Here is a 13,491-nt window from a genome sequence, read left to right on the forward strand (position 1 = left end):
ACAAAGGTTTGAAGATAAGGCTCAGAGCTCAAAAGCATACTGAAAGAATGTCTAAAATATTCTGTTAGTATCTCCTTTCTCTTTATTAGTTAACACATTGTATGTCTCATTTGTGTAAGTTTTAGTACGCAATATTTCCCTGTCTTTGTGACAAATACAAATATTTGAATTGTTTTGTGACTTCTCTTTCTAATTGTAACTCAGACGTACAGCTTTTCAAGTTTCGAAGTGCTAAGAGACTGGGTGAAAAGGTAACTATTGTTTTTCCAGAATCCTGTTCCTCATATCACGGTGGTGGTATGGGAGATGACGATATTCACACATGGTCAGGAGCAACAGATGAAGGACTACTGAGCCAGCATCTTGCAGAAAGTGGAGTGGAATTAGATCCTGAAAATGAAGAACTCATTCTGAATATTAGTTCTCGCCTACAAGCAGCTGTTGAAAAGCTTCTGGAAGCCATCAATGAAACGTCAAATCAGGTAGGGTGATTTAATAGTGAAGCATTTTGGATATTGTGTCACAAATTTTTTTTTTTTTAATTATTTTTTCTCATGAATGTGTGTTTACAAGCCTAAAACCTTTAGGCTCATTTTGGAAGCTGAGACAATACTTTAGTCACCTATGCCTAAAAAAAAAGCCTGCTCCAAGCATGACTTCATTGATGAATTTAGATTCATGTTAGAAATCTGCCTTGGATTGCAGAGGAAGGCAGAATTTGGGCATGCCTATCAATTTAGGGCACTCTTCATTGCTCATGTGGGTCACTGCCATTCTACCACATCCTAGAGATGAGACAGGAGGTGTCAGGGCACATTGAGCTGGCCTTTGTGAAGAGGGAGGATTAAGGGGAACTGTGCCTAGATCTCATGACGAACATTTTAGTCAACTGACTGGCCAGAAAGGTGGAGCTCTCCTAGTGTCTCTTCCAACCGTGATTTAAACATAGCCTGTTAAAAACACATTCACCTTACTATCAGGAAAGGGGTCTGCACTCAGCTCTCCAGTATGTATGCGAGGTATGTGATTTATTAATAATCTCTAAGGAAGAGGCAGCGCATGGGTACTCCTTTCTGTCTGCTGGCAGGGTACTTTGCATGGTGGGATGTTAGTTGTTCTCTGGAATACTTCCATGTTCATTCAAATGGGAGCTATATACCTAGTTCTGTCAGGCCAAAACACACTGCTTAAATCATGTACCATACATTTAGATGATGCACATCTCAATTTGGAAGTATCTAAGTAAATACTCTCTATCTCTCTGCAACTTTTTTGAGTCAGGCTATCTAGTCTTTTGAGTCAGCTCTTTAGTCTGAGAATAGAATTCAAAGGATACAGTATGTTTTTATGCTACACCTATCTGTTAGTTAACCTACTTAATGATATTACTTAGTCACTGCTTTCTCGTCTCTGTGTGTACCATGTGTAAATCATAACTACTGGAAATGAAGGAGAAAAAAGCTGTGATGAAGAAAGTCATGTGAAAATTCAGCTGTTTAGTACTTTAGAAGTTTGAGGCATTTAAGTATTTGTTGTTTTTGAAAAATAGATCTGATAATATTTTCTCATCTTAGAAAAAAAATAAGAGTAATTTGTGACTTACCAAAGTTTAAAGTCATTTAAATACAGATTCAGCAAACTGCCCCCTCTGTCTTAGTAAAACAAGTAGTCTGGTGGATCTTGTAACTCAGTTTCTGCATTGCTTTTTGTTGTTGTTGTTGTTTGGCTTTTTGAGGTCTCTGAATTCAGCTTGAGGCCTAGCATTACATAATAATGAAAAAGGATACACAGACACTCCAATATACTGAGTTCTTAAAGGAAAAATAAAATTTAGTTAGGCATTTTTAGGAAATCTTGCATTTGAAGAGCAGATGATACAAACAAGGAAAAACACCTTTAGGTTTTATAGTCATTAAAACTTCATGTGACAATTATAAAAGTGTTGTCAGTCATTTATTCCACTTGGTGCTTCCTTTTTCTGAACATTTTGCTGCTGATCTTTAAATGCAGTAGCTTTATACATAGCCCTAAATTATTTTATTTTTGTGACTGAATTTTTTACAGTAAGCATTTACTTTTCATGATACCATTGAAAGTAATCAGTAGATTTTAAACAGCTTATTTTTATTTATTGTCATTTGATCATTATTTTGACTTTATAGCTTTGTAGCTGAGACCTTGGCAACACCAGTAAGAGAGTTATGTATTGGCTTACACACATTTTTTTTTCCTTAATATGAATTACACAAGTAGGGATTTATCCCTGATGATCATATCTGGGTTTTTTTTTTTAATTTAATAAAAATTTAATCTGTTTACACATTTTCCCATCTTTTTAAGTATAAATATTGACATATCTTCTGACTGTTGCGTAGAGGTACTTTGCAAGCTTTCAAGCTTGTCTGCTTTGCAATGTCAGTTGTTTGCTTACTAGATTATGTACCAGGGATTTTAGGTGACTTGACAATTATGTTTAAATATTCAGAAACTGAATACTTTTATAAAATATTGCAGAGTAGGAAAAAAAAATCTAAAACTAATTACAGGCAGAGAAAATTGTTAACCTTTCCTCTTAATCAGTTGTGTTGTGCATACAGACATGTACCCATTTCTTAGAATAAACTTAAAAGTGAGAGAAACCTGGCAAAAGCTTCAAAGTAACTATTTGAGACCTGTCTGAACACACACTTTCAGAGCTGACATGCAGTTTGAATCCTTTCAGACAGGGCGTACCATGGGTGTATTAATTCAAATTCCACCTGCTGGTATTATATATAGGTAAATAAATCAGGCCACTCCCCCCTGAAATCTGTTGGTTGGGAGATGCTAACAGGAAGCCTTTAACCTAGCAGAGTTTGAGAAAGTTCTTCCTGTTTGTTTAACTCCAACAACAAGAATGACATCCATATTTCTCTTTGATTTGCTGTAGTGGAGATGGAAAATCAGTTTCCGTTTCTGTTCTGCTAGCTTGCTTGCCCGCTGCAGCGCACCTGAGCAGGTAACATAAAATTATGCTTCCTTGCCTTGGAAATTACCTGCCAGCTGCTCTTAGAAGATTTCTGTTGCTTTTTCATGTGAAACTTCTCTAAGAAGGGTTTTAAGGAGTGACTATATGAAGTTTTCTTGCACTTCTCTCTTGGATTATTCCACACCTGAATTACTCTGCTTGAGAATGTGATCTGAGGCTTCCCAGTGATTCTGAGTAGGTTTGTTATCAGCAGTGCTGGTATGTGCCTTCAGACTGTTAAATGTACGTGCTCTGTTACAAATGCCTGCTAGAAATTTCTAAAACCAGCCTAGCTAGTGAAAAATACCTCTGTGACAGCGGAGAAGACAGCAACAGCGATATTTTTTTGGCATGGATTCTTACCGCACCTACTGGGCATCTAATCGTTTTAGTGGTTTGTGGACTGAAGGGCAAGAAGAAGATACGTATGAAGTTGAATCTCGTGTGCCTTTACCTTATCCTTTTCCTTTCACTGAACACTTGGATGAGAATAATTCTGTAGTTGTAAATACTTCAATTTTTCACTTCAGCCACAAACAAAATGGGCACATTTTAAAAGTTGTCTCTAAAATCTCCTTGCCTACACCTCCCTATTCAGTAAGTATGAAATTTCTTTTTTTTTTTTTAAAGAAGTTGGATTTTAAACCAGCTTAAATAGAAAAAAATGCAGTGAAAAATGCTATGAACTTGTTTCTGTTGTTGAACTATTATGTACAGGCATTTTTCGTAGACAGATTTTAATGGGCACTGATAAAGCTTTAATTATACAATTCTCTGTTTATTTCTAACAAAAGAAATGTAACAGACAGAGATACATATTGAATTACAAAGATTTTTGATCTCTTTAAAGCACTTCAGTGTTACTTACTGTATTACATTTTTCTCACTGTGAATAATTTAGGTTGGGGGTGAGGACTGCAGTCAGTTAAAATTTTTCCTGTATAGCTTGCATGCACTGACTGGTAACATTAACTAGAACAAGCTTGCTAATGGCTTCCAGTGATTCCATGAATTTTACTGACAAGAGCTGGAGAATTATTTTTATTCTGAGTTTTAGTTGGAATATTTGATGTAGTTGAGTAAGCTATTTTTACGGTTGTCTATGTACAGTAAACGTTTTTCCCTTTTATGTGATGTAGATTTTTCATTAAGCACTTAAAAATGTAAGACTAAAGTAAGAATACTCTGTGATTTTTTTTTTATTTAAGAAAACGTCAAACCAGTGCAGATGTTCATCTGCAGTATTTATACCTTTCTTGAATTCCTATGGGAACAGTTCACCATAATGATGTCCATCTAAAAAAGCATGCTGTAGAAGACGAATCTTTAAATTTGGTTTATTATAAAAGAGAATATATTGATTAATCAGACTTTTTTTTCAAATTTTATTTATAAGAGGTAATTTTTATTTGTAAGAGAGAATTTTGTGTGCAGTGTTCTATGAAATGTTCCTAACCCTTTTTTCTGAGATTTTAAAGGAAGCTAATAATTCGTGAGCTGAGCTGGAGATGCTGAGAACATTGGGTTTTGAAGAAATTGAGAGAAAGAATATGTTTATAGGAACTGTAGCAAAGCCACAGATTTTACTATCTTACAAATATCTGCCAATATCCATAACATTAAAGAGGAAAAAAACCCAACAGGGAGAGGAGCAGAAAATAGGTGTTATTTCATTTTCTGAAGTTGTTCTTATTCAAAATAAGTAGTCTTATTCTGAATACATGCCACACTAAGAACTCATGCCTGGCTCAGCTCTGACAATTTGTATTTGTGTCCCTTGAAGAGGTGATTATGAGGTGATAAAGAGGTGATTATTTACAGATTTAGACTGTAAATGGTAACAGTTAAGAAGTAGACATCTTCTTGGTATTTGACTTCAATTTGATGTTACCTTAGATGAACATTCTGTGTAAACAAAGCTCCAATATTCCTTCTTTAATATTTTGCTTTTGTAATTCTTATTTTAATTATTTTTGAAGTTATTGCTTTCGGTATGTCTAAACTGGCCATTAAGTATTCAACTTCATACGTTTCACTTCCAGTTTTCCACTGGTTTAGGTTATTGACATAGTGAGATTGAGCTACATTCGTGGTCATACACACTAAAATACTAACCCATCACACAAGAAAAAAAAACCCTTAATTCTGTTAGGTGGACACAGTTGGAAGAAGCATTGCTTTACTGCTTTGTTGGGTGAAAAGTGCGCGGTGTGTTCACATTTTTCTGGTGTTCTCATTCATCTCAATCTTAAGGAGAAAAACAGATTAAATACTGATTCTGTGAATTTGTATCAAAGCTGCTGCCAGTTTAATGTTTTTTAGCCATTCTAATTAATATGGTGGGTAATAGCTCACATATTTAGTACAAGACTCTTATGTAAATAAAGGTGAATCTAATGTAAACTCATAAACCAGGAATTACCAGGACAAAGACACGGATTTAGCCAGGTGGCTCACTGAGTTCACTGTACTGACAAAGCCTGTGTGCTTAGACTTCTGTACTGAGTCAGTCTTCCTAGTGTAATCTGCGAATGTGTGTTCAGTAAAGATAGTATCAAACGTCTAGTGAAGTTATGTGAGACTTCTTGTCACGCTGTAAAGCAACTGTTAACTATTCCCTCAGTCTTACTTAATTATTTATTCAGAAAACCTTTGGCTTATCTAACTTCTGTAATCTTTTCCTTGGTAGCTTGAACATGCTAAAATTACTCAGACAGAACTCATGCGAGAGTCCTTCCGAAAGCAACAAGAGGCAACAGAATTTATCAAGTATCAGGAAGAACTACAAGAACGTCTTAATGAAGAAACCAAAGCTAGAGAGCAGTTGGCTCTGGAGCTTAGTAAAGCTGAAGGTATCTTCTTTGAGTTGTTGAAATTTGCACTCACTTGCCTATTAATTGGATAAAGAAATTGCAATTTAGATCAATTCCTTTGCAAACGTTATCAGCCTTCTGGATAGTTATGGACAAGATGACCTCCAGACGTCCCTTCCAGTGTCAACCACTCTGTAACTCTGTTTCCCAACTTTGTCTCATTTCTTACGTATGACTTGAAAAAATAATAGATTTGATATATATTGTTATCCTCAGAAATTAATTTATTTAATCATAACAAGTCTGCTTGTACAGACAAGCTTAAATATTAGAAACCTAGAATCATAAATAGAGGCTGGAAGGCACCTCTGGGTATCATCTTCAAACCACCTGCTCAAAACAAGATCAGGTAGAACAGGTTGCCCAGGACTTTGTCCAGTCAAGTTTTCAATGCCCACAGCCTCTCTGGGCAGCCTGTTCCAGTATTTGACCACTGTCAAAGAGGGCAGAGAACAAACCAAACAAACAAAAAACCTAGATTTTTTTTTTTCTTATGTTGAAATGCAGTTTCCTGTATTTCAGTTTGTGCCTGCTGCCTCTTGGCCTTGACTTAGTTTCACACAAACATGGATAAAAACATAGAACCTTCACTCTGAATTTGATGATACGGGTGTGATATGTTTCAGTTTGCGCTGTGTTTGAAGGGATCTTTTCAAGTGTATTTGCAACTGTATTAAGGAAGCAATTAAAAATTGTAGGGTGCTACAACAAGGGAAATCTAATAGTCTTTTTTGACATCAGGAAAATGTGTTCAAATCTGACATCTGTTTGTAGCTAGCATCTGGAAAAGATGCAAAAGTCACCCAACTTATAGGTAGGATCTTTGCAGTAGTGAGCAGAAAGATATTTTGGCTAGTTCAGAAGCCTACCAGTCTTCTCCTTTTCAAAGTGGAAGCATGGGCTGAGTTTCATAGCCAGATGTTATTCCTGGAGAACGCTGCCCTGACAGCCTTCCTCTTCTTTTTACGTAGACAGATAATCCAACGTGAGTTCACATGCTATTAATAGCTGGGACACACATAACCTGAGAAGTGGTGCAAGTTTTGAAGTCATGTGTCTAAAATGTGGTGCAAGGGACAGTTGGTAGTCTGTCAGTTCATGCAGTATAAACGTCATGTGTCATCAGCACCAGTACTGCCTGCAGCATTTCAGTAGCCTTAGCAAAACTAGGAAGAAGGAAAATTGATTTCAGAGGGAATAGATATTAAAAGAAGCATTATTCCTTTTTTTAAATATTAAGAGTGAAAAAAACCTTGTATGGAACGCACATGGAACATGCAAAAGAGATGAAATCTTCTAACAAAATATACATGACCTAAGAATTAACCCTATTAACCTAAGACCTAACCCTGTTTCTTGCACATATGGAGTTAAAAAATTGTTTAGTACTGATGAATTTCAGAATGTACACAGCTTCTATGTCTGTTGTGGCTTTCCTTGTAGGATAATATTTTTGTCTTGATAGAATTTTTTATTCACGAATCTTCAATAATAAAGCAAAATAGACTAATGGATTAGGACCAAGCAGAGAGGTTAGTGTTAAATTTTAGTTAAAGGTAGGAATCTGTCATAATGTCAGAGCTGTCTACAAGTAGCACTTAAAAGTTAATACTATAAACTAATTTTATTTATTTAAGAAAAGTTTTTATTATGATCTTATCTCTGTTGATTCGTCGTCTGGGCCTGTATTTTTTGGCTAAGTCGGGTTCTTCACCAAGAACTGCAAGCTTGCCTTTTCATTTACAATAAATACATTTCCATTTGTGCAGAGTTCTTTTACAAGTGCATGCATAGTTGTACTTGAAGATGATATCCCACAGAACAAGATCATCTTGCTATCCATTTTTTATTTTCATACTTTTATTATTATTTTTTACTTATTACCACCAGGCAAGCAAAAAATCTAAAATTAACTGGTTTCTTCTCTTGACCAATGCAATTCTGTTATAAAATTTGCTTGTGCAAACAAACTAATAGCAGCAAAGAAACTGCAAACTCTTGCTAGATGCCAGATCATGATATTGCCCATATGTAAATGAAGGCAAAATTTACCTGTAAAATTTTATTAAATGCTTGAAATACTGTATCAGGGCCTGGTTTGGAGATCTAACAGATGAGTCAAGTATGTGTTTCTCGGTGGCAAAAAACATAAATTACACACAAAAATTTTGTGCATGCTATAAAGCAATGTTTTCCACTCCCAGGAATTTATCTGATAATGTTTTATTTGAAGGGGGGGAAAAAAATGGAAGCATATAAAGTGGAAACATTCTTCAAAAATTTTTGACTGGAATTAAATTTTAATCAGAGCAATAGCAATGTCAGTTTCTAAGACTTGACAGACTGCCTCTGTTGATTTGGTTCATGAACAGTTCTGGAATATAACAGGCAGAATCTGATGTTAGTTTTAACCCTTGATAGATATATTGCCCAGCTGAGCTTTTAAGTTAGGTACAGATTTAATTAGGTAGACATTAAATTCTGTTCAGTCTTTAGCAGGAATTCAGCTAATTTGTCTCTCTTACCGCTTTAATGCTTTGTAACTCCTGGATTGAATTAAATCAATCCTTTTTTTTCCTGTGAACTTCTGAAATGAATGCACTTATAAATGACAAGCATTTTTTTTTGGTGTTGACATAATAAAACAAAAATGTCGTAGAACACTTCAGTTCATTTCTTCTGCTCACTGAACTGAGTTGTGAGCTTGCTTTGATAAAGCCAAACTACATTCTCTCTCTTATGAAATTCCATAGGTAGGTATGCAGAACAGTGTCTTAGTTCATTATATGTCTGATGATGCTCTGTCTTCTCTCGAGATAAAATGTGTCATTTTTGATCATTTCTCTCTTACCACAAAAACTGGTGCGGCTGAGACATTTGCAAATCTCTAGTGTTTTAGTTGTCATTAGTTGTCAGATATGATTTATCTAACATGATAGAAAAGCTAATGCCAATTTGTTCACTGAACTCTGACAACTTTCATTACATCTCTTAAAAAGAAAAAAAAGGCATGAGTTAATACTGCAACATGTGATCTTAGACTTTTTCTTCGTTGTTCATACCATTTTTTTGTGTGTGTGCTCCATTTAACCTGGGAATGCCCTCTCAACTTCCAACCTGTTAAAAGTACTCATCATGAACAGCATCTTATACAGTGGGAATAACTACTAGAATATGTATTATCACAAATTTTTGAAATGCTGTTAATGATGTTTCTAGTTCCATATGTTTTTGTTTCAACAGCCAGTCCCTCTATGCAGCTATGTTCTCTGTGAATCCTAATCTGGAAAAACAGGTTGGTCAGCAGTGCATGGTTGATATGCACGAGAACCAGGCCTGTGTTTCTCAGACTGTATGCAAAGACCACTGTTCCTTAATATCCTTCTTGATAGCTTTCCTCTGTTATGGAACTAAATGCTCACAGAAGTTTTACTTTGTCTACATTGACAGCAAATGGTAGCATCTTTACTTTTCCCGTATTTTCAAGTCAGGGTAAAATTCCTTTTAATATTGGCTTAAGACTATAGATTTATACTGATAAAGTACTTTGATATTGAAAATAGTTTGATATTTAAAAAACACTACTTAGATTCTGTGGTTTTAGTAAGAAACCACCTGTGAGGCAGGTGTGTGTGTCCAACTGAGAAAGTATAGACATCCTATGACTGATGTCCTGTCTGTCTTCTGAAACCATTGGTATCAGACATGACAGAACACACCTTACCATAGGAATCTGGAATACCTATTCAGTACCTTCTGTCACTCAGCAAAATGTCTTCTGTGTTCTGTGGTTAGATGTTACTGAAAGAACTGATGTGAATCTTGGGAAGCCAGTACCGTTACAGAATCTCAGTTTAGATTGTACAGCCTTCAAGGAAATTCACTGTTTCTTCCCAAGTCTTTAGCCTTGTGCTCACTTCTGCATCATTCGAAGACGGTGCCATTTCATACACCCAGTATCATTCATAAAGCTTAAAATAGAGCTCCTACCCATATTCCTATATAAACTACTTAACTATGAAGCAGTTTTTAAAAGCATGCAAGGCACATTCTCAAGGTAGTGTCCCAAACATGCTGTTAAAAAGATCATTCATTGTTCGGTGCTACTTAAAAATTGCACATAAATAGTACATAAATCAAGTTGCTTCTTAGATGTCAGCTGTTACAGGGCTTTTGGGAGTCATACAGGTGCTAAACCCAGATGCCTACAGCCAGTTTTGGTGCCTTATGATGTTGGAGGCATCTGTATGATACCTGACCTTCAGGAGACCCGTGATCTTACAGAAACTGTGTTTTGAGGTCAGACAAATGTCTTGAGGCACCTAAAATAGCACCTGAATTTATTTGAAATTTCTTATTTCTTCTGTGTTTACTACACAGATTTTAATTTGGCTTTGGAGTTCCTGTTTGTTGCAGACGTCTTGCGCTGAGGTAAAATTAGGAGCTATATTTGGTTTATGCTATCCTTCCTATAATTTGTTCATCGTGGAAGAATATCAAGGATGGGAGTAGAAGTTGTATCTAGAAGCTGAGTATCTAACATGCATGTGCATCCATGTGACAGTACTACAGTGATTTCACCATGCAAAAAATTCAAGTTGTTCTCTATTGTCTATTAAATCTACCCCTGAATTGATGTTTTACAGGCCTCATTGATGGTTATGCAGATGAAAAAGCATTTCTGGAAAAACAGCTCCAGGAAAAAATAGATGTAATTGACCATCTTGAGCAAGAACTACTGAGTACAGGTAACAAATTGCAGGAGTTAGAGGCTGAACAGCAGCAGATCCAGGAAGAAAAGGAGTTACTCTCCAGGCAGAAGGACGCCATGAGAGCAGATGCGGGGCCAGTAGAGCAGCGTATGTATTCCTTACTATCTTTCTATGAGATTTTTGTATAAATCATAAGCAGTCTTGGTTAAGGGTTCCCCCTATAATCATTCGTAAAAATGTGATAGGGCACAATGTGGTGTTTTCATACTTGATGCCTAATGTTAGCATGATAACTTTTCTTGATATTTAACAACAAAAAAAAAAAGTTTTCAGAATTGTTCAGTTGTTCTTTAAGCTGGAAAAAGCTTCATACCTCTGAAAATCTGCTTTTCTTTATATTATCACTGAAGATGGAATATCTTGAAGTTAGCACCTGTGGATATAAAAATACTGGTCTAAATACTTCCCAGAGTTTTTAGAGGAACTAGCAAGCATACCTACCAAAACATGAGTGAGGTACATATGATGGTCGTACTTCTTTCAGACACAGAAGATACTTTTCTAACAATTCGTCTTTTGGGGAAGAATGACATAAAAGTTGCAGGATAAGGAAAGCCTGTTAATCTACCAGTAACGAAAGCTTTCAGCGCTGATGGTGAAAATACCAGATAAATCCATGTCTATGTACTCTAACTAACTACTTACTCAAAATACCCATTTACCTTCATAAAGTTAATGTGTCTTTTAATTCTTCCTTAAACTAATAACTTAATATTTTATGTTTGAGAGGGGAAGAAAATTAGAACGGTGGTATTTAAGAAGTATCGATCTTTAAAGGATTGCAGTGCTTACATTGTAAACAGCAGCATGAAATTAGCATCTTATTTAATATCTAAAAGTTTATGGCAATTTATACTGTTGCTGGTTTTATAAATTACACATCTTGGTGTGGAGTTGCATTTTCCTGCATCCACTTTGTGTAACGATGAAATTTCAAGAGCAACCTGTTTCTTCCGTTTCTTCCTACTTTGTAGTAAAGATGAGCCTCGTCTATGACTCTGGTTTAGTTATTTGTTACGTGTTTCAGGTTTCGAAATATTTTAAAGTTATTTTCATGTATAACAACTGTAAGGATAATTCTATAAATATGTGTTAGTACTTATATCATGCATACCAGAATAACTTACCACATTTCCTAAATTATTTCAACAACTTTGTCATTAAATGCCACATCTATCTTTGGCTTCATTTTCTCTTACGTCACTGCACCACAGGAAAACTATAGCTGGCATGTGAATTACTTTGCTTCTTTTTTTTTTTGTTTTCTCTCTCTCTATTCTCCTAGGCCTAGTAGATGCTGCAGTCGATGCAGCTTCCCAAGCAGGTGTGTGTGTTTGTTGCATGGCCAGTCTGTAATTGGGTGGAAGACGTAACACGTACTGACATTGTTAATCAGGATTGTTGGGCTTTTGGCTTACTGACATTACTTGTAATTCTTACTGGCCTGCAGCTTTGATGTTGTATTTCATACACAGTTTTACATTTCACTAACAATATTTCTTATCATTTCTAAGCATAATAAGCAAATTCACGAATAACCATCATCTTATTCACCTGTGAATTACAGATACTTAGATGGTATTGGAGAGACGTTTTTGTAGACTTTATTTTTCTTTTTTATTTCCAAATACAGTTGAGTTGTTCATTATGATAACTAAACAGTGTATTATATTGATATATAATGGTTACCTAGAAATGAGAATTGGTTAAATATGATGTAAGATGATGGTGCCTAAAGGATCTTTCTTCTATAGTGGAAGTAAATTGTACTGGTTCTGTCTAAATATCAATCATGTTTTAAAGATTCTCCAAATGTAATTGCACTTTACAGTTTGGATTTTACCTCAAGGGATTCATACGGTTAGTTAATATGTACTTCAATGGGCTGTGGCTTAAGGGTCTTAATAGAATGGTTTGGGGCTTTACTATATATACTTGCAAGCCTTTTCATGAGGACTCAAAATTGGCCATCCATGCAGTCACTGATTTTACAAAACTCCAGTTACAGGTCAGTAATTTTGCTCTCTGTCTGCCTGGCAACTTCACTAAGTGTCTCAATATTTCCTTCAAATTATCTAATGTATCGCACTGAATGATGAAGACAGGGAGTGGATTGATTTTACTGACACTGGGGATTAGAAGACAGTTGGGTTTTCTGCACTTCATTGTTAACCATGTCAGCATGGATGCTGACTCTAGCTGTGGTTGGAACCCATGCATTTTCTTTTCAATTATACAAAGATCTTTTAATTGATATGAAACTTAAACAGGGAAGTGATCTGGCACAACTTCACTACAGTCCTCTGAAGACTAACTAAAGGGTAGTAATTCTAATATGAATTTGCTTTAGTGGTGAACTTGATTATTTCTCAGAAGAAAATATATTTTCTAAAGAAGAAAAATAGTAAAAACCCAAACCAGTTCACATCCTTCTGCAGGGTACAGCATGGATACCTTGGGGAGTGGTTTTGCTTCACAACATTACTAACTATTCATATCTAAAAGTAGTGTGGTGCTTTTATTACAACCAGAATTGCTGGAGGAAACAGAAAAGCTAATGAAAGAAAAAATTGAGGTACAGCGTCAAGCTGAAAAAGAATATGATGACCTCCAGAAGCAAGTGAAAGTCTTGGAAATAGACTTGGAAGAACAGGTCAATCGTTTCATAGAGCTAGAGCAAGAAAAAAATGCAGAACTAATGGATTTAAGGCAGCAAAACCAGGCTTTGGAGAAGCAACTTGAGAAAACAAGAAAATTTCTAGATGTAAGTATGGTAAAAGGCTAGTTTCGTGAAGGTGGGTGGGTGGGTGCCTGTACTGAGACTTGGTTTAGCAGGAAG

General features: G+C 35.7%; 1 protein-coding gene across 1 annotated transcript in view; it reads left to right on the forward strand.

The window, feature by feature from the left end:
* AKAP9 (A kinase (PRKA) anchor protein 9) overlaps nucleotides 1–13,491 on the forward strand; it is an 82,601-nt gene that overhangs the window by 37,988 nt on the left and 31,122 nt on the right. The window contains 4 exon segments of the mRNA XM_010148861.1: nucleotides 271–482; nucleotides 5,697–5,859; nucleotides 10,527–10,739; nucleotides 13,184–13,416. Of these exon segments, the coding sequence (XP_010147163.1) occupies nucleotides 271–482; nucleotides 5,697–5,859; nucleotides 10,527–10,739; nucleotides 13,184–13,416 (821 nt within the window).

This window comes from Eurypyga helias, unplaced genomic scaffold, assembly GCF_000690775.1.
Source record: "Eurypyga helias isolate BGI_N326 unplaced genomic scaffold, ASM69077v1 scaffold6073, whole genome shotgun sequence".
NCBI classification, from domain to species: Eukaryota; Metazoa; Chordata; class Aves; order Eurypygiformes; family Eurypygidae; genus Eurypyga; species Eurypyga helias.